This window comes from Pogona vitticeps, chromosome 2, assembly GCF_051106095.1.
Source record: "Pogona vitticeps strain Pit_001003342236 chromosome 2, PviZW2.1, whole genome shotgun sequence".
NCBI classification, from domain to species: domain Eukaryota; kingdom Metazoa; phylum Chordata; class Lepidosauria; order Squamata; family Agamidae; genus Pogona; species Pogona vitticeps.
In genome coordinates, this window is record NC_135784.1 from 48,620,660 (window position 1) to 48,643,459 (window position 22,800).

General features: G+C 38.4%; 1 protein-coding gene across 3 annotated transcripts in view; it reads right to left on the reverse strand.

Moving 5' to 3' along the window:
• The window catches only part of CNTN3 (contactin 3), a 297,168-nt gene that overhangs the window by 138,533 nt on the left and 135,835 nt on the right, over window positions 1–22,800 (reverse strand). For all 3 annotated transcript variants that reach the window (XM_072989444.2, XM_020811500.3, XM_078385204.1), the window contains exons 4-5: window positions 4,622–4,825; window positions 644–746 (exon numbers count right to left, since the gene is read on the reverse strand). In XM_072989444.2, the coding sequence (XP_072845545.2) occupies window positions 644–746; window positions 4,622–4,825 (307 nt within the window). The remainder of the gene's footprint in view (window positions 1–643; window positions 747–4,621; window positions 4,826–22,800) is intronic.

Genomic DNA, 22,800 nt, shown 5'->3' on the forward strand with positions numbered 1-22,800 from the left:
TGTGAAATGTTTATTCTGTTAACAATTTCAGGAAGATTTCTAATTTTATCTTCTTTTGTTTCAGCAAATTACGTTTAGTCGAATTTTTAATAACTTAGTTTCCACCTAGAAGCAGCAAAGATTCCATGGAAAATCCACCACTGAATTGTAATTTGACCAGCATCACAAATGCACCCATGAGTCATTATTCTCTGTGATGTAGGTCCAAGACATTGTTATACTCATATTAAGAGTCACACTGAATCACAGGGTTTATAGTCTTTTAAATGCAAGAGGATTGATCTTCTCTCTCTTTCTCTCAATCTCTTTTTGGTAGTAACAACGATAATAACTGCCTAGAATTTTAAAACGAATGATGAATTATTGTGAAAAAAACTAAAAAATTGATAAATATTTTTAAAATTGTAAGATTTAACCATATGACATTTATATAAGGCAGCAATAAGTCAGCTTATTACTGTAACACATTTGTAGTACTTTTAAGGTATTGTTTAGTTTATAATCGAGTATGAATATGACACTATTTGTATACAGCTGAAGAAGTACAGCTAAAGTAAGAGGTTTACACACAAGAAAACAAACTGTGTTTATTGTAAAACTATTGCAGTTATCATAATATTAATAAATATTATTATAAACTTACTTTCCAAGGGCAAAGCATTCCAATCTTACAGTCGAACCTTTAGCAGCAGGAACTGTTTCGGGAAACTGCACTTCTATTTTGGGTTCATATTCTCCCATTATACCTGTTATTCCAGAAAAGGAAAGGGTCTTTAGAAATAGCGTCTTAAATCCTGATCAACAAATATAGAACTTCAAGCTGCTGCCTTGTACTTTATTGGCAGTGCTAGGATGACTACAAGGTGGATGGAAGAGAGTGTGTTTTGTATTATGTACAACAAGTTGTTTTCAAATAATGGAAAATAACAGTTTAGTTACTTTTAAGAAATGACAAAGAAAAAAGGTTTTCACAAATATGTAACTGGACTAAACCTAATTGTTAGTCTTAACTAAAGTAGACCTGCTGAATGCCAGTACTTGTGCACCATAAGACACACTTTTCCCCCACAAAACAGGGGGGTGGAAAGTCTGTGCGTCTTATGGAGCGAAGAAAACAGATTATATTTTCCTGTTTTCTTCTCCTAAAAAATTGGTGCGTCTTATGGAAAGGTGGGTCTTATGGAGCGAAAAATATGGGTAAGTTGCGGTGGTTCAATAGGTCTAATATAGGTGTATCTAAAAATTAAATAGAGTTCTAAAACAATAAGTAACTTCTTATTGGGTGGGGTTTTTTTAGGTTTCTGTGAGTAAGTTTGTTTCTGACCTGAGCACATGCTCGGGGGGGGGGTTCTTCTGAGTCACTGGAGCAACTCCATCACTCTCCATATTGACGGGGGTGGAGATAGCAGTTTAAGGTAAAGGTAAAGGTTCCCCTTGACAATTTTTGTCCAGTCGTGTCCGACTCTAGGGGGCGGCGCTCATCCCGCTCTTCAAGCCATAGAGCCAGCGTTTGTCCGAAGACAATCTTTCCGTGGTCACATGGCCAGTGTGATTTAGACACGGAATGCTGTTTACCTTCCCGCCGAGATGGTACCTATTTATCTACTCGCATTTGCATGCTTTCGAACCGCTAGGTTGGCGGGAGCTGGGACAAGCAACGGGCGCTCACTCCATCACATGGATTCGATCTTACGACTGCTTGGTCTTCTGACCCTGCAGCACAGGCTTCTGCGGTTTAGCCCACAGCGCCACCACGTCCCTTAACCAGCTAGCAGTTTAGCTTTCCTTCTGCTCCCTCTGCATGGATTGAGCTTGAAAGCTGCTGGAAGTATTTGTATGGAGCTAGCAGTTTAGCTCCATGCAAATACTTCCAGCAGCTTTCAAGCTCAATCCATGCAGTGGGAGCAGAAGGAAGGCTGTGCCTAGGACGCCATCCTTCTCTCTCTCTCTCTCTCTCTCTCTCTCTCAATCTGTGTGTGTGTGTGTGTGTGTGTGTGTGTGTGTTTAGGTTTCCATGAGTAAGTTTGTTTCTGACCGTGTGCTCTCAGTGCTTGGCAAACAGGCAAGGCAACATGGTATTTAGCAGGGGAGTTTTAGGGAGAGGATCAGACCTCCTTTCTTCTTCTTTTTTAAATTGACTGACCTAATTGTTCAATATGGATATGGAGAGTGATGGAGTCGCTCCAGTCACCTGCAATGGCATGCGATTGTATTCTTGCCAAAGGATGTGCTTGGCTACACGTGCACCAAGTGCAAGTTGGTGGCCCACTTGGAAGATAAGGTCCGGCAGTCGGAGGCCCATGTTTCTAATCTTCGGAATACTAGGGAGCATGAGGATTTCTTGGATGGGGCAATGAAGACCATCTTCAATACGGAACACATGGAAAGCATCATTGAGGAGGAAGGCAGTTCACAAATACAGGAGGCAGACACGTGGAGGAACGTCACACACAGAGGTGGAAGGCCCAGGAACCTTACAGAGAGAGTTTGAAGCTACAAACTTCTGTCCCTTGTTAATCAGGAAATTGAACAGCAGCAAGAGCAGCAGTGTCATCCTGCAGAGAATATCCAGAGGACCCTGGAACAATCTGTACATCAAGTGTTCCCTACCAAGCTTCAGAGGAGATAGTTGTGGTGGTCAGAGGAACATGCTCAGAGGAACAGAAGCCACAATCTGCAAGCCTGACAAAATGAATCGTGAGGTGTGCTGTCTCCCTGGAGCCAAAATTCATGATGTAACAGAGAGACTGCCAAGACTCATTAAGCCCACTGATTCTTACTCCTTCTTTTTGGTTCATGTGGGAACCAATGACACTGTAAGGCATAGCTTTCAGGACATCACAAAGGATTATGAGGATATGGGTAGGAAACTGAATGGCCTGGTGCGCAGGTTGTAATCTCATCTCTCCTCCCTGTTGAAGGACATGGCCCATGAAGGGAGAGAAGAATAACGGAGGTGAACAATTGGCTCCACAGATGTTGCCGCCAGGAATGATTTGGCTTCTTGGACTATGCTATTTCACAAAGATCATCTTTTAGCAGGAGATGGGGTGCACCTCACATCTGTTGGCAGTAATGTTTTTGCTAAGAGGCTGACAAATCTGATCAGGAGAGCTTTAAACTGAGTTCTGGGGGAGGGGAGGGAGACAATAGTTTTCAGGGCAGAAATTCAGCAAGTGCTGGCGAGAAAGGTCCAGCAGGGCAAGTAGTACTAGAGACCAACAAGGGGAAGAAAACACATATGGTACCAAATGTTTCTACACTAATGCACAGAGCATGGGAAATAAACAGATGAACTGGAACTCTTAATACAGCAAAATAAATATGATATAATAGGCATCATTGAAACCTGGTGGGATGAAATTCATGACTGGAATGTAGTTATTGGGGGGTATAAACTATTTCGGAGCAATAGACCTAGCAAAAAAGGAGTAGTAGCTTTATTTGTCAAAGATTTTTATACTTGTGAAGAGATCCAGGACTTAAATCCTGTAAGCCAGGTTGAGAGCATCTGGGCAAGAATTAAGGGGGAGAGAAAGAAGAGGGATGTCATTGTGGGGGTATACTACAGATCCCGGATGATGCCTTCCTGGAGCAGATGGCTACACATTCAAAAGGGAGAGATGCAGTAGTAATGTGAGATTTCAACTATCCCAATGTATGTTGGCAGACAAACTCTACCAAGAACATAAGGTCCAGCAAATTCCTCACTTGCCTTGCAGACAGTTTCATGGTCCAGAAGGTGGAAGAGGCAACAGGGATGATCTTGTTAATGAGGTCGAAGTGGTGGGATACTTAGGGAGGAGTGGCCATGCTCTCTTGGAATTTGTTATACAGTGGGAAGGGGAAACCAAGTGCAGCCAGACACACATTCTAGATTTTAAGAAGGCCTATTTCAGTAAACTTAGGGAATTACTGGCTCTAATTCCATGGACATGGCTGGTCTTTGGCCATAATAAAGTTTTATCATATCATATCAACTCCATGGGCAAAGATACTGAAAGAGAAATGAGTTCAGGAAGGATGGGAATTTCTTAAAAGGGAGATAGCTGCCTAGAGTGGTTGCAATGACCAGATAGACGGGGTACAAATAAAATAAATAAATAAATAAATAATAAGAGACTAAAGGCACAATCTAAAACTGTTCCAATAAGAAGGAAAAACGGGATATGTCTAAAGAAACCAGAATGGTTGACTAAAGAACTTTCAATTGAGCTAAGTGTCAAAAAATGTACAAGAAATGGAAAAATGAGGAAAACACCAAAGAGGAACTAGTCAATATATGTATGGGGAAGGTAAGAACTAGTCAATGGGGAAGGTAGCAACTAGTCAATATACAGTATGTACGGGGAAGGTAAGAAAAGCAAAAGTGCAGAATGAACTCAGGATTGCCAGACAGATTAAAAACAATAAAAAGGGCTTTTTAAAGTTATGCCCACAGCAAAAGGAAAAACAATGAAATGATGATAAGGTCGCTGCATGGAGAAGATGGCCAACTAGTAACAGAGAACAAGTGCGCTCCCACCAACAGTGTGTTCCAAAAGATGCACATGTGATAGAACTAACTTTTGCAACTTTAAACTCTTTCTACTTCACATACTCCAACAGAAGAAATTCATACCATCACTACGTAGCACTAAAGGTGTTGGTGAGCCAAGAACTTTGGCATTTGTTGAGGTGCTTGTCACAACACATGTATAATTTCCTACATCAGATGGCTCAACTTTGGCTATGTAGAGGTGGCCAGTTTCCTGAGAAACAAATCGCCGGTTGTCTTCTTGCACAAATGAAGGATATTCATTGAAGATCCAAGCATAAGAGACTTCTAAAACAACAAATCAAAAATACATGCATAGAATTGAATTTCTGTGGTGTAAAACAGTTACAAATTATGAGGCATATAAGCAGTTGAATCCCAAAGTTACCCATTTGCACAGAATTCCGAAAAAAAGTCCACATGTTGCTGTTGAATCCCTGAGGAATTATTTACTGCCATGCACAAATAATATTTGATTGATTGAAGTATTTTTACACCACATTTCTCCTTATAAAGGATCTGAGGTGGATTATTATCATTAAAAGACAATACTTAAAGTTAAAAATAATACATTTACAAATAATAAAAAGGATGACAGAAATACCAAAAATGGAAAGCAAAAGCAACACCAAAAACACATTAAAAGCAGTAAGGCACAACAATCATTGTTATTGATGGAGGAGGACTCTGTTCAGCACAACGTTGTTCAATTTCGACACATGTTTTCACTGTGTTTTCATATATTCTCAACTTTTTTGTTTTATTTATTTTTTATTTGATTATTTGATTCATTTATTTGACGAATACAAGCTGCTTTCGATAAAATTTCTTTTCAGAAAGCCAGCACATAAATGAAATAAATAAAGCAAGAATGGTAATTTATTAATAAAATACAAGTCTGAATGGCTTCAATGTACAGAAGACAATAAACCCAAAGGTTCTGGGTGGTCTAACTAGACACATTTCCAAGTAACCTCAAATTTCTGAAATTCCTCCTGATTTCTGAGATGGAAGGCAGATATCCGAGTCCTAGTAGGGTTGGATTTAACTTAATTTCTATGATAACATATAAGTTTTTTAAATGCATTTGTTAAAAAGATATTCTATCATCTGAAAGCTGTCAGATTAGTGGCATGCACAAGATCATCAGCATAAATAAAACTTTTGGTGCCTTGAAGGTTGGTCATTGAATAAAACAGGAGCTGTTCTGGGTTACATCATTCTTTTGAGTCCTCCACCAACTGCACTGTCCTTAGGTAAAGGTAAAGATTCCCCTTGACAATTTTGTCCAGTTGTGTCCGAATCTAGGCGGTGGTGCTCATCTCCGTTTCCAACCCATAGAGTTAGCATTTGTCCGCAGAGAATCCCCTGTGCTCACGTAGCCAGCCTGACTAGACACAGAACACCGTTTAACTTCCCACCGAGGTGGTACCTATTTATCTACTTGCATTTTTGCATTTTGCATGCTTTCAAACTGCTAGGTTGGGAGCAGCTCACTCCATCACATGGATTCGATCTTACGATTGCAGGTCTTCTGACCTTGCAGCACAGAGGCTTCAGCAGTTTAACCCGCAGTGCCACCACTGTCCTTAAAATATGGCAAACATTCTGTGGTTTTGCAAAAGGTTGCTGTTACTTTAGTTAGCTTATTATCCTTGGTTAGAATTTTCACAGTAGTACTTGATGATGGATAGCTGCCTTGGGTTCTTTTTAAGGAGAAAGGTGGGATAAAAATATTTTAAATAGTACAAACAGGTGTTTGGCAGGTTCCCACTCAGAAGCAGTGCCTGGAGCGGGGGGGGGCGGGCAAAAGGTAGCTGGGATGTTGCTGCCAAGTGGGCATCGCTAAACACCTGTTGTGGTGGTAAATGAACCAACACGAACTATTGAACCAGCATTCCACACTTATTTTTAGTAAATAGTATCATAGACAGCTGAGAGGTCAACAAAGACTGTCCCAGTGGTTTTCCTGGTTTCCTTGTTACCCTAAAGATGTTGTGTTAAACATAGGATGTGTGCTGTAATGCAGACTTGATATTTATTAGTGAATATACAGTCTATACTCCATTGCCAAATACACAGCATCAAAAGTGTGACACAGAAGGAAGTCCCTTTGATGTCACAGGAGCGGGTCCTGGCGACACCTCCGAGGCAGCACAGGCGAAGGGCTCAGGGGTGGATGGGTGAGCATAATACTCACGCAAACACCCTGAACCTGAGGCAGTGAACTCTGATTCCAGCTGGGAATAGGTGCACAGGCTCTTAGGCAACTTCATACCAAAAAAATGAAAATTTCTTTTCCCTTATTATTTGAAATAATAAATGTTTATCTCCATTACTAGACATCCAGAGGAACAAAACAATTCTCTGAGATTTCAGCTAAAGCCTTCAGACATGGCAAGTCTCCTCCACAATTGTGCAATAACTAGAATCACAGTTCCTATGAAACAAAGAGATAACCTATACTTCAAATGTCAGAAAGCTTTTTGTCTGACACAGAGATACCAGTACTGGTACTTGGAAAGGTACATCTACCTGGGGAAGACATTTCATACCTAGAATACTACGTCTTTTTTAAAAAGTTACTTCATCAATTCAAAGTTGCCTCACCTTTGAAAAATGAGGTATTAGGAGAAATACTAGCATTTAATCAATCAGGCAAGTTGTTATGAAAGCAGGTAGTTTTTCATTTAAGCTCCTAACCAGTTTAGCTTAATAGCCAGACTTCTAAATTGGGCCAAAAAAAGAGTCAGCCTGCTCCATATATGATACTAAGGAATGTACCAGAAGCAATTGTAAGATTCCAAAAGATTTTCAAATCCATCGTATGGACAACACAAAGTAGACACTTCCCCTATTTAGTTTCTCTGGGATAACATAAAGCTTGAACAATATAAATATACCCAGAAAATAAACAGAGTCTGAACAAATCTGTTACGCTTTTTATAGCCGGTAATAGAGTTCAGAAGAGAAGAAGCATGAAGGTTGATGCTTAATATTTTTCTGTTTTCCTTAATTACTTCCCAAAATGATGTCTTGGTTTTTGATCTCTTTCTTACAGTGATAATTCTTCCCACAATAAACTTGCATTTTTTGTTTCCTAAGTATTTCTCCTTTCCTGTTTGTTCTTTCCTGCTATCCTGGGCTATATCCTTTCTTTGATAAAACAAATACAATATGTGTACCTTAGTAGCATTTCAGTTATTACTAAACTGAAGAAAATAATTATTTTTTGGTGTAAAACAAGTTTGTGCTGATGCAATATCAATAGCACTTGGATCCGATGACCAAATCAAAACTCTCATTCCCTTTTACTAACCAGTCAAAATGCAAGCAACACGAAGACGATGACTAATGTTATGGCTGACTGAGCAACAGCTGCTAAATATCAGAGCATAAATAATGGTGCATGTTGAAGACATTTTAAAATTGATAAGAAAAAGACCAATACTAATTCTCCCAAAGCTAAAGAGAATATGATGGTGTAGCGATCACCCTGCTTTGGCTCAGGCAGAAGATTATTTGCATGTACCAATGAGAGCATTTGGGAGGCAGAGCCAGAGAAACTAGAAGGGAGGAGTGAATCAGAGTCTAGGAAGTTCAGTCAACGACAGAGAAGAAGAAAGAGTTTTGGGGGTTTGAGGCAGGGAGAGTGTTTATGGAGTGATTAGTCAGAGTGTGACCTGTATTAATTAAGATAAAAGAGGTTAAAGTAAAATACTAACTTTAAGTAAAATACTAACTTTGTGTAACTTTAAGACTGTGCTTAAGAACTATTCCTAAAACAACCTGTAAGCAATAAACCTGTTTCTGTTTAAAAGTTCAGTACTGAATGGACAGTCTTTCATGGGAAATATAAGTTGATAAAGAGATCAACTGGTGTCAGTGTGTAAAAGGGCATGTTGAGATACCTTCATGAGCTCTGTGTTTGGTGAAACAAACTGGGGCCATGGGGTAAACGTCACAGGTGTGCTTGAGGTAGTAAAGAGCTTTTGGGAATTGTGGGTGGATTCATGCCAAAAGTTCAATTGCTCCTGTGAAAATCTCAGAAAGCAATTTGAAAGTAGCATAATTATCTCCTCCCCATATTGAAATCAGTGAGGAGAACAAAGAGAAAAGAAGAAGAACCTGGAAAAGAAAATAAGGTACATCCAGCTACTTTCTGCCTGAGGTGGTGTGCTTTGGCAAGTCTTTGGCAGCAGTGAAAGATAACAGAGATTTCACCACCCATCCTTACCTACAACTGCAATCTTATACACACTTACAAGGTGGATCAGTGAGAACCTCCATTCCCTATTGCTGAACAATATAAATATTAGAATGAAATTAAATTCTTAGAATCCCTGAACAGCAGTAACATTTACGTAGACTTCTATTTCAGAATGCAGATGTTGCCATTATAGTCCAACACATATTAAAAGGTTCTGCTACCTCAGCTACCACTTTGCATCTGAGTTCATAGGATGAGATTTAGTTCTCATAAAACCAGTACAGTAACAGATTCACACACAGACTACATAATCTATCGCTTCAGGCCTCACATTATGGAGTTCTTTGATTTTTCTTCTTTTTTTAAAAAATATTTTATTTTTTAACAAAGGGTAACAGGAAGGAAAAAGGGATTGAGGTCAAAGGGGAGAAACAATGACATACTAATATCCATTCTATACATACTGTACTGCCATCTCAAAATTCCAAATTGTCTTTTTACTATTTTCTGCCTGAGGTCTCTGATTTTTTTAAGGGAGGGGACCTTCTGTTTATTTAAAATGCTCACTGATCATCTTGAAAACAGAGCACAGTGCTCCTTTTACAACCTATTGCAAGCATAACTGTATATAGACAGAGTTAGAAAAAACTTGAGTTATTTCCCAAATAAATAAGTATTGAATACCTTGCATGGCCTTTGTCTGCTATATTTTCCCTTTCTGTAATATTACTTTAAGGTACAGATGTGATGAGTTCTCAAAACATTTCTTTTGCTCAGTGTTGCCATGTCATGACTTCTAACCAATGGCAGTAAGATTTTCTAACTGTCTGGAAAAAAAAAATCAGAACTCAGTCTTTTCGTTTCCTGTTTAATTTTTATTTCATTATTTTAATAATCTTTTGCAGTTTGGATTTTTTGCCAGGAAAAAAAAAATCAAGACATTTCTGAGAAATTCTGAAAGATTTCCTGTTTGAGGGGCAGGGGTGGAATAAAATATATTAATAATAACAAAATTAATATATTATATGTTCATAATATAATATATATTATTAATAAAAATAAAAATATTTTAAATAAATAAATAAAATAAATAAATCTCATTCACAGGAAATACAAATTTTACTCTCCCCAATTTCTCATAGAGAATGAGAGGCAGTGAGATTCACAGCCCCTTTGTAAGGAAATTAAAATCTCTGCTTTGAATTATACTTCTGCAGTTGATTTTCCATTAACACAGAAGTAATACTTCTCAATAATATCCTGGGAAACACAATTCTTTACTTCAACTAGACATATTTTAATTTTCCTCAGGCCATAAGAAGCATAAAGCATGGGGATTTGACATACACTATTCAATCATATTGTTTTCAGAACTCATCCTTTATTTCTTAGTGTTTTTTCTTCTTTTCTTTTTGGGTATTTCACCATTTATTTCATAATTTATGCCCTCCTCTTCCTTTGGGAGACTCCAAGTAAAATATCTCAAGTTTCAAGCAGTTTCTATCTACGTACTGATTAGGATGAACACTTCCTAGATTTAATAACGTACTACTCCCATTAGGATTAGAGGTAAATCTGTCTTTGAAAATGTTTCAGAATTGCAGCCAATGTAGAATACCATAGCCAGACTGCTGAGTACAGCCGGCCACATGTAATGCTCCTTTACTGGCCTTTTGCCTTCAGGTCATTAGATTTTGGCACATCTTCACCTAGCTGAATTATTCAACTGCATTCTGATTTCTGCACTGTCATGTTTGCTCTTCTCTGTTTTTATTGGGTTGGATCCAGATATAGTGGTACTTAGGGCAGACCTACTGAAACATGAGGAGACTTAAGGATCTGTTAAGACAGGGGAAACTGAAGCAGTCTGGTTCACACTTAAAAGGTTTTTATCTTCATATTCTTGAAGGCTTTCATGGCCGGGATCCGATGGTTGTTGTAGGTTTTTCAGGCTGTTTAGCCATGTTCTGAAGGGTTTTCTTCCTAATGTTCGCCAGTCTCTGTGGCTGGCATCTTCAGACGACAGGAGTTAAAACTCTGTCAGTGTCATGGTGTAGTGTGTGGGATAGTTGAGTATTTATAGCTTTGGTATCAGCTTTTTGTCCTTTTCAGGAGATAGGGTGATTATGGTGATTAAGGTTTTTTTTTGTTATGGGTGTATTTTTGTGATAAGGGGGGGGGTGATTGATGGGTGTTATTAGCTAGTCTTTTGTGTGCATTGAGCACCGGTCCTTGTGGCTGGGTAGAATTCATTGACATTGGCAGGCTGTATTTTTCAGTGCTTTGAATTTTCAGGTCTATGACTGTATAATAAAACTTAATTTTTCAGTACTGGGAGCCAAGATTTGTTAAGTTTTAAACTTTCTTCTTTTTTGTTGAAGCTGTGCAGGGGTTTGTGGATTTCAATGGCTTCCCTGTGTAGTCTAACATAATGATTGCTAGTGCTGTCCAGTACTTCTGTCTTTTGAAATAGGATTTCCTGTCCATCTTGTTTCAGGGCATGTTCAGCTACTGCCGATTTTTATGGTTGTTTTAGTCTCCAGTGTCTCTCATCTTCTTTGATTCTGGTGTGGATGCTGCATTTTGTGGTCCCAATATATATGTGGCCACAACTGCAAGGTATCTGGTATACTCCTGCAGTGGTGAGGGGGTCCCTTTTGTCCTTTGCTGACTGTAACATTTGTTGTATTTTTGTGGTGGGCCTGAATACTGTTTGTAGGTTGTGTTTTTTCAAAAGTTTCCCCATGAGGTCCTATAGGGTAGCAGATTTGGTACAATTATACTTGCCTTTAGGGAGCTTGTCATTTGTATTTACATAACTACTGTATTTGATGGCGTATAAGACTACTTTTTTGACCTGAAAAACATGCCTCCAAGTGGGGGGGGGGGTCGTCTTATACGCCGGGTGCACTTCAGTTGGGCTAGACATAGCTGCCCATAGTGGCCTTCCGATGCTCGCCCGGTGTCCATAGTAGCCTCCCAATGCCTGCCCACCTCATTCTACATACCGTCCAGTATTGCGTGGTATCCAGCACGGCCGCGGCAAGCATCAGCAGCAAGACAGGGGTGCCAGCCTTTTCAACTTGACAGGCCCGTTCTGCTCAGCAGGAAGCAGCAGTGCTCCAGCCCGCCCCTTGTCTACGCAGAGCTCACACATGTGCACTTGCACACTAGTGCCAGTCACAGGGAGATGCAGGGGTGGGCTGGAGGCACTGTGGTCGCGCTGTGGCCGTACAATGGTGACAATGAATAGCACCTTTTATTTGGTGTGTGGAAGGTGTGCGGAAGAGGGGGTCGTCTTATACGGTGAGTATATAACAAACTCTATATTTTAAGTGGAAATGTTGGGGGGTCGTCTTATATGCCGGCAAATACGGGTAAACAATTTTGGCAGCAGTGGGGATGACTAATTAATATTTTCTAAGAAAATGTTAGGTAATAACATATCTTCACCTGGAGCTTTCTTGTATTTCAATATTTTAATCAGTTTTTTTTAATTCTCTGCTGATGTCACTGGACGCCATGGGTTGTTTCATTTAGCTCTGGATACTTATATAGCACAGCTTCATGATTGGGAAGGTTTGAGTTAAATATCTGTGTAAAAACTATTCCCATTTATCATACACTATGTTTGCATCACCATTAAAATTTTGGTTGCTTAGATTTTTTGTGATACTAATGCCCAAAATTTAGCAGCAAAATTTAGCAGATGTTTATATTGTATGTGTGGATAAAAATCTATGTTTTAGGGCACGTGATACTCCAGGATCAGTCATTTTTATTAGCAGAGACTGATGATTGATTTCAGGTCTTTTTCCCACAGAAAAATTCTTCAACCATGGGACTCCTGACAACAGGATATAGTCAACTGTACTTTTTCCTTTACAACAGGAGAAAGTAAACTCCCCTTCTGGGTCACCATGACCTAAAATGACCAGTTGGTATTTATAAATAACATTAAACAACTTTAAGACAGATTTATTCAAGTACTTATTCCTTGATTTTCTTGGAAGAAATTTCTCCAAATCTTCACTCAGTAGACCAATGTTTTGTGTTTTTTTGTTTTTGTTTTTTGCAACAACATTATTTTCTAGCACTGAAATCCTTCAAGATAATCATGGATGTTTGAGGGTATTCTTATGTAATTTTTTCTAGCTGGGAATCTAACAAAGCCCAGATATTACTATCACCATCACTAAACCTTTAGGTGGAATATAGACATTAATACAAATTAAGCTACAATTAGCAAGGTTATGCAGACTGACTTGCTGAAAGCATTTGGAGAGTATACTGGAAGCACTTGTACTTCCACATTTAAACTTGTTATAAAAAATGCCATTTCACTTTTACTTCTTTCTTTACTGTTAACTCTAATGGCAGTGCAAAAATATGAAGAAAATCCTTGAATGGAAATTTCTTTTGTGCAAGTTTCATGAAAGCAAATTATGTGAAATTATTGTATACCATGTTTCCCTGAAAATAAGACAGGGTCTTATATTATTTTTTGCTCCAAAAACACATTAGTGCTTATTTTCTGGGGACATTTTATTTTTTTCATGTACAACAATCTACATTTATTCAAATATAGTCATATCATCTTCGGCACAATGGTGGAGGGTGGTGTTTCACTTAACTGGGGATTATTTTTGTGGCAGGGCTTATATTACGAGCATCCTGAAAAATCATACTAGGGCTTACTTTCAGCTTAGGTCTTATTTTCGGGGAAACGGTATATTTTGTAAAACTGTTATCCATCAATTTATTGAACCAGTCCGCAATATTCCAAGAAATATATCTAATGGGATTGCTTTCTAAATCATCTAGCCTCCCATAATGTCAGTATGTTTTGCCATTTGGTTCCACCTCTGAGACTAAACTGTTCCCTCCAAAAATAATTAGACGGCTTATTAAATGCCTGTTTTAGATACTTATTTTCCAACTTATCTCAAATTATAGAGATCAGTGGCAAAATAAGTATCTAAAACAGGCAATTAATAAGGAGCCTAATTATTTTTGGAGGGAACAGTTTAGTCTCAGAGGTGGAACCAAATGGCAAAACATACTGACATACTGACAATATCCTCTTAGAACCCTTAGATTAATAATATTAAAAATGTAACATTAACGAATGAAACAATTTGTGAATTTTTTGAAAACTTCCAACACCCATCCTAACTGCATAAACTGAAAGAACAGGCTTGAGGATGAATGCTATCCATATTTACATCTTAGAAAAAAAGCTGCAGCATTTTTTGAGTTTACTAATAAAAGACGTATATATGCCACCAGAGTAAAAAACAATTATTTTATTATTTCACATCTCCTAATAACCATCTCACTGAATCTAGAATGCCTTTAATCTAAAGCAAAGTGAAGCTTAATGCCCTTTCAGTGACTTTTGTGTAGAAGAGATGACTTTTGGTGCAAGAACTTTTTTAAAAAATGACTGCAAAAAGTAAGAGAAATCCTGCCAAGTTTCTTGATTAGTTTTCCCAATTTTTCTATGGCTTTTGACATAATTGTCTGTGATACTTTATGGGAATAGTTTTTTTTTAGGATGGGAAGTAGGACACATAATGATGCAAAAAAACTTAGACAAATAATCTTTTCGTGAAGAGAAAATAGTGGTATATTCACCCTCTGTTTCTCTCCTAAAATGAGAGGCTGTGAGAGTCTCATCCCTAGTGAAATTTAAGGTTTTAAACTGTGTTGGGGATTCTCTGTAACTGCATTGACATCGTGAGATAATTTCCTAGTGAAATGTAAAAAACAAAGCAAAGCAAAGTGTGCTGCTTATATACTGCCCCATAGCACTTCAAGCACTCTCTGGGTGATTGACAAGTTAATTATGCAGACTACACATTGCCCCTCCCAGCAAGTTGGGTACTCATTTTACCAACCTCAGAAGGACAGAAGGCTGAGTAAACCTTGAGCCGGCTACCTAGGATTGAACCCCGGGTCGTGAGCACAGTTCTGGCTTCAGTACAACAGTTTAACCACTGCACCACAAGGCTCTTCAATGTAGATTTACAGTAACCATTACCCTCTCAAAATATGTTGGACCCACTGCAGGAGAGTAATGGAATCTTGAATGTTGTTGGTAATTTTCTGGTTAATACAATTGGTGTGCCTGTTTCACTGTGGTATGATGAGACAGAATGGGCCACTGACATGATTGCTCCCAAGTATCTTCTTCACTCAATTAGATGCCTGGCTATTTGGAGTCAATAACCAGGGAACTTGTCTACTTTGTTACTATGGCTGTAGCAAAACAGTCCTACTTCTCCACCACAACATATCGGAATAATAACTGTATTATATAGGTGCTGTCTTCTTTTGGGGTAGGGTCTTGGAGAAATGGGTAGCTGATCAACTTGAAATGCATTTGGAGGAAGCAGTGTATCACAGTCCTTTTAAAATCTGGCTCAGGCCTGGAATCTGGTATTAAAATGGCTTATATATTGTTGTGGTGTATGGCTCAGACCTTGTGGTGTAGTGATTAAACTGCAGTACTGTAGTCAAGACTCTGCTCACATCCTGAATTCAATTCTAATGGGCTGGAGTAGCCAGATAAAGGTTGACTGAGCCTTCCATCCTTCTAAGGTTAGTAAATTGAGTACCTAGCTTGCTTGAAGGGGATGCAATGTGTAGCCAATATAATTAAATTGTAAACTGCCCATAAAATGCTTTAGACAGTATGGGGTGGTATACAATTAGCAGCTTTTTGTGACCCTAACTGATTACCTTTGCTGATAGAAAGAAATTTCTTTATTCTTACAAAAATGTTACAAGGAAAGATAGCCTGAGAAAAAATTCCTGAACTCAATGGGATACCTAATTATATTTGTCTTTATTTCTGAGAACAAAACTCAGGATAGATATATAGAACCTAAATATCAAATTATTTATAGGCAACACTGTTTTCCTTATACAGTAGTAGTCTTATTTTGTAAAAATAATTCTTCAAGCTTCTTATGGATGTGAAATAATTTAGAAACATGAAAATTCATATGTGAAATATCTGTGCCCTAAAAGAAATTAATAGTGAGCCTAGGAGCAAAATCCATTTCCCTTCTGAAATGCTTGCAATCCCATTTTGATTTGAAACCAGTGCAAATCATTAATCTTTTTGGCATAAAAGGTTAATTATTCAGCAGATAAAATCCAAAAAAGGTGACTTTCTAGCTTGTGTGAAGATGAAAATGCATGTCACTTCTGTAAGAACCAGAACAATGAAAGTTATGAGAGCAATTACCTATATAATGTGCACTAAAATGTGAAAAAATTAACCTCCAAATGACTGAGTTTTTCTTCCTTTGAAGCGAACATAATTCTGCTTCATGCTTTGTTTCCAAGTACAATAAAATAGCAGATACATTCAAATTGTTATGTAATACTGGAAACAGAAAAGAGCAGAGAAGTTAATGTAGCAGGTAGTTGTGTTAGTCTGTTTTGTAACAAAGGAGAAACTAGAAATAGAAATGTTGCATGTATAAGACTGAAAAAGAAGCGTGCTTGGACACATGAAAGCTTATAAAAACATTTTTAAAACCTAATTAGTCTTACAGGTGGTACACTATTATTTCTAGAACAGTACAGATTCTCCTTTCCAGTGCTCTCTAGTATCCACAGTCTTGGATGACTGGCTATGCTTACTAGGATGACAGACATTCCCAGCATCTGGATCTGGAGGAGGCCAGCCTGGCCAGGTAGTTGGAAGAATGCACCCACATGCCTTTTGTAGATGATATTATTCTAACTACTTCAGTTGCATCAGTCCAGCCTTCTCTTTGGACTAGACTTGTGAAACATAGGATCTGCAATAATCTCCATGGGGCTGAAGGTTTCTGACTTCCTGAGGTCGTAGTGGGTTATAGCTCCTTACTTTCAGAGACAGTGTTCCAGCAGGGTACCTTCTGTAGCTTGCCCTCCAATGTGCATCTGTAAATCAAAATTAAACTCCACTCCTTCTCCAAAGGCCTATTATTTCCTATTCTCCTCACTGGTAATAGATCATGTTCATCTCATGGTCTACTGGAGCTGCCGGAGAACTTCACATTTGGATGAACAATTTCAAAGCAGTGGCTTTGCTTGACACAACACACACTTTGAAGCTCGGCAGGAACAACACTCCCCAGTACAGTTTGGGATGAAAAATCCCTCACCAGATTCCTCATTCTCATTGGTTTAAGCTATTTCAACATGATGAGACACCTTGACCAGAAATCCTGCGGGATTCCTCACCTCCACCCAAGAGGGACAAATAGCTTTTCCTTTCCTACAAATTCCTTGTAATTTATGTTGGATGAAAAAATAGGAAGATCACCCCTACGAACAGTGCTCTTCTTTGGAAGCAAATCTTACTGACATCAAATGTTTGCCACCTCATTACACTCAATGTCCTATTCAGATCTACGAAACAGCCCCCAATTGTTTTCAATGTCTCACAATGCATGTTTGAGTTTACTGTGGAGTGATGAGTTACTCCAATAATAAATGTTGTTGTTTTTAAGGTCCCATGGAATTTCATTTATTATAGTGGAGCAGATTAATACAGCAAGGCCTTTTTGAAATTTTTATGGCTCATTTACCTTTGAATCAAGCTGGATAAATAAAGTTGAAATAGGAGTAAACCTGTGTGGGCTTGGCTTGCATGCTGTTTTTTAAGAAATAAAAAAGTTCACTACAATAATAATTAAATACACTTACTAGGGAGAATGGCTCAATTAAATACCAATAAATAATACAATTGTGTTAGAGCAGTGATTCCCAACCTATGGTATGAACCAGAACATTTAGATATGCTAAAATAATAAAATAAATTGAATAATGGCAGAAAAAGGCACACGTGTCAACACAATTTTTCTGTGGCCTTAATCTGCAGAGTGCATTGAGAATAAAACAGAAGACATAGGACACTGTCACTACACTAAATTAAAATGCTTCAATTAGAGTTTATCACAGTACTTTTAGGATTCAAAGTCCAAGTCTTGAGATGGAAACAGGGTACCCTCTAATTTTCTGCCCTGCTGGGTTGGGTTCCACCTCTCTTGCACATGACTTTGCCCCTACGTGCGTGTGCAGCTCTGACCCCTTATGTGGGGGTTCCATCATGACTGTAACCAAAGGGGCTGAAAACAATCACAACACGGAGGAGGAAAGTTGCGTGGAGGGAGGTGGAGTCATGCAGGCATGCACCTCAGAGGGAACTTTGGGTAGCAGATAATGTGAACATCAATCATGCCCTTGACACAGCCACTACTATGTGTGCAACCCACCTTTTGGGAAATCCTTAAAGACCCATTGTCCAACTGTGGGGCAAGACTGCAGTTCCTGGAATTCTTTGCAGATTATGGATAAAGTTGAGGAGCTCACCTCGTAAGTAAACATACAGCCACCCACTGGATATTGGCTCCAATCTGCTAATCAGTCACCAGGAGGCGACATGATATGATGATCATGAAGGTGTTGGATTAAGGGCCCTTTTTAATACAAAAGATTTGTTTTGCTTTGCTTTGTTTTTCAGCAAAACCAGACAAATTATTTGGAAGCATTCATACACAGAAGCTACTCCACGTGACTAGTTAAAACCAGAATTAGATACAGTGGCTGGAGAAAACAAACAAGCAAGCAAGCAAAAGATCCTTGGTTTTGTCTTTACTAAGACTAAAAGTATGGTTTAGTTTTTACTACACATTAAGAGCTTATATATGCAGAAACACATGTAGGTTCAACTGAAGTTTAAGGAATTGGCTTAACTGTCATAATGACCAAATATCTTTGCAGATACACATGAAACTCTTTACTGGATTCCAAAGCACGGAGAAGAGAAGATACAGGGAGAAGACAAAGGAGCAGGCTCTTATGTGCCACAGAGTACCCAAACTAGGTCAAAAATCCCCAATAGCTATATGTTTAACCCTTCTCTCATTGGATCTAATGAAAGAGATGTTACATTACATTCACTAGATTAATGAATTGATTTCTACACTACTGTGTGTCCAAGGGATATAGAAAATGTTCAATGATGAATGCACAGGTCAGTCTCAAATCCACCTTCATTCATTCATTCATTCATTCATTCATTCATTCATTCATTCATTCATTCATTCATTCATTCATTCATTCATTCATTCATTCATTCATTCATTCTCTTCTCCCAATCAGAAAAATTATTTAAAATCAGATGAAAACTTTTAAAAGCTGATCAGCTGATAAAATAACACCATTTTGAAATCTGGCACATTTTGAAATCAGGAACTCTGGAACTATTTTGATAACCTCTCCCCTACATGCCACACTCTTTCTTGTCTGTTTCATTTTCCAGACTAGCTGAGATCTGTACAAGTCATACAGAAAAACAAGCAACAGACTCATTTGAGAGTAAAGATTTCATCAGAAGAAATTACTGGGCAATTGTTAATTTTTATAACACCTGTCCGAAACTGGAACGTTGCCAGCATTTGTTCTACTTTTTCATTCTTCCAACACACATGAGATTTTATGGTTAGTTAGCCATTAGTTTCAAATTAAATTTGTGCAACAATGTCTTACCCCTGCCCTTTATTTTAATAGCTCCATGAGTTTTCAGCTCTTCCATAACAATCATTAAGATAAAAGCTAAGTGCAAAACAGCAAAGGAACTTGTGACCTTGTAATAGCAAAGTGTTCCTTAGCTGACAGGTTAAATGTCCCTTGTTGCTTGAGTGAAGCCAAGGTTCTAAATAGAAAGCTTTTACAGAATACTTTTACACATTTGGACTCAACTAACGAACAAAAAGTCCATCTAGTTTCCCCTGTAGCTGGAAGGATGTGATGGATTAGCTCCTTTTTATCTTACTCTTCGGCTAATTGTTTCAGACTAACAATGTCTTTCAAAGTGTTATGACTCTGATCAATTTTTGCCTTACCCTGAAAGTATTCATAAAGTTAAAAACTGCTTTGGGAAGCAATTTTTAAAATACATTCCCATTAACCATATCCCATTTCAAGTGACAAATGGATCTTTTAATCAACTCCCAAGAACTTTGCATGTAATTGCTTTGAACATTTTTAACAACACTGTTGCGTCTTTTTTAATAGTTGAAAGTATTACAAATTGCCTCCTGCATGTAATGATTTTTAACATTAGAAAAAGGCAATAGTTTTGATCACATCTTAACTAAAATATTAAAAACGTAAGAACGTAAAAATAAAATCAAAACAACTAGTATATAAAACTTATAAAATATACCTAAGGGTAAAATGTTTAACATTCTGCTGAACAAAATTTACATTAAAAAACCATTAAGCCTTTTGTTGAAAGTAATCAGTCTTTTGTGGGTTGCAACTTGCCAGTCACGAATGGCCTAATTAAAAAGCAGAAACCATACATGCTGTGAATTTTCACAGACGTGTTAGGTTTTGCTGAATATTATGTTCAGATCAGAAACTGTGGCTTGGTTCAGAAGACTGCAGGTACAATCCTCAAAAGTAAGGTTGTGGTTGCAATCACTCTGTTTTTTTGCCACGGTCTTTTGCTTCAAGATTATGCCTGCTATTGCTTTCCTATTTAAATACTCAAGTACTTGTTCTGACTACAGCTGTTTCAGAAAATGGTTTATAAGGATGGAGTTAGGCATTTTTTTTTCACTCTTTCAGTCTATATCTTGCCTTTGTCAATTTAAGTAAATCTACGGAAGGTTAAAAATAGAGATAGGAAAGAATAAAATGACAGTAAAATCAACACAAACCTACTAAAATGAAAAAAAGGTATGAAAACATTTTCTCACACTGTGTCATTAAACTGAGATTGTGACAAAAAAAATCTTCCTGAATGAGTGGTTGTATTAAATCCTTGTTCTGGGAGTTCATACCAATCCTCATTAAATGTTGCAAATAAAACAGAATAAGGACATTACATGTTCAGGAACAGGTAATGCTAGATGTCCAAGGGTCAGATAAGAACTGTTTTCCTCTCATATCTCCCCTCATTCCTATCAAAGTGGCCTAAGTACCTTATGTATAGTGTATGGATAAGCACCACACATAAGGCACTTTGATCACCATTTTCAGGGTTACAAAGGGACTGAGAATCATGAAAGTAGTTTTTCAGAGAAGTAGCCTGTTTATAATTGGAGCCTAGTGATGTATTTCTGACACAGTGGCAGTTTGATTAGTACTAGAGAGGAAGATGACAGTTAAAATCAAAGTCAAGCTTTTTTTTTTTACTTGCTACTATTTCCTCTTCCTTTTCTCTTATTTTATTTCTTTTATAAAATTGCTTATTTTTCTCTTTCATTCACATCTCAGTTTCTTGTTTCTTTATACAACCAAAGCATTGGCCAAAATCCTGTTGTGCAACCACGCATGCACAATTTGATATTGCACCTGCAATAGCTGCACACTGGCTGAGACAGAAGGGTAATCCCTGAGGCACTTCTGCTAGTGCACCACAGATTCTTTCATGCTTGGGACAATTGCATGGCACAATCCAATCTTGCTGGGTGTAACACCAAGCACATTTATGGCAGCAGAACTTTATATTCTGGTGGCAGCAACAGAACACTGGCTCCTCTCCTCCATCAATGTAGCTGATTTGCTCTGCTTTCTTCTACTTACTGTATGTGAGAGGACCTCTTGAATTTATGGGTAGCACCCAGACTTGTGCTCAGCAGAGTTTCTCTGGCACTGAAATAACAGAGTGGGACACAACCTTCTCTCATTTGTCCCCCTTTAGTCCCCAAAGCTACCCTTTATGTTAGTCTGGGAATTAGGGATCTGTTGGAAAAAACATATGGTGGGTAAGAAAAGAAGAAGAATCTTGCTGGATCAAACCAAAGGCCAATCTACACCACCATTCTTCTCACACAATAGCCAAGCAGCTGCTTGTGGGAAGTCCACAAGTTCTGCCAAGTTCAATTTACAAATATTGTAATTAAACAAATACAGCCTCCTCCTCCCATCCCCACTTTCTATTGTCACAGTCCAAACACAGGTTGAGCAGCTAAGCAACATCATGCTAGATGGGATGAAACTGAAGTAAAACATACAAAGTGCTATTTCAGTAATTAAAGCAACATATGGGAGAGGGGCATAGAAACCCACCCTCCTATTCCTGCACACATCATGGGTTAAGGGCTTGCATTCAGTGGCTTCAGCAATATGTCTCTCTTTTCTTCTCAACTGGAATGAAACTGAACATGATGAAAGCTAGTGAAATGGACTGCAGTGAAATAAAGTGCAGGAAGGGAAGGGGTCAGTGTCACACATTTTTCCATTTGTAGTGTTACCGGCCTGAAATCAGGTTATACCAGTGCTGGGTTCGAGTTCTCCGGCAAGGACCACAGGCTAAGGCACAAGACATCTGAACAAGCCAATTTTATTTAAGTACAAAAGTACAGAAGTTCAGCTGGGCCTCCCATCTTAAAGGCAGGGGGAGACCCAGAGCAAAGAGTGAGCCTATGTTTTATAATGGTTACAGACAAAAAGCCATAAAAGTACTACATTGCTATTGGTCATCTGTATCCCAACTTTTGGATCTCGGCCATGATTGGACTTCAGGTGTTTCTGCAGTTGACCTATTTATTGGTCATCTGTACCCCAGCCATGAATCTTGCTCCTCATTGGATCTGAGATGCTAACTTAGCCAATCTATTAGTCAGAAGAAAACATCAATTTTATGCCCTGATGTTTCTTTGACCTGTGCCCCAGATGCTGCCTGAAAGTCTGGGAACAAGAGTATCCATTATTGCTGCCTTCCTCCCCTGACATTCCAATGCCACTTTGGCCAGGATATAGAGGGCCCTTTTGTTATTCTAAGTGTAGCCATCTGGCCATACTTTACCACCACAATGTCAGTTCCTGTTTATTTCTTTGTTTATTTAGATGTTTAAAGTTCTTTGTTTATTTAGATGGGCCATGGATGTGCCTTAAAGACTCCCATCAGGTATGACTGGTTATTGGGCCTGGGGGCCTGAATGGCCTCTCCTGTTCCCTAGACTGAGGGGCAGGATCAGAATACCATTTGGAGAATGTATAAAATATATACAGCATTAAGGAAGTTAAGATACAA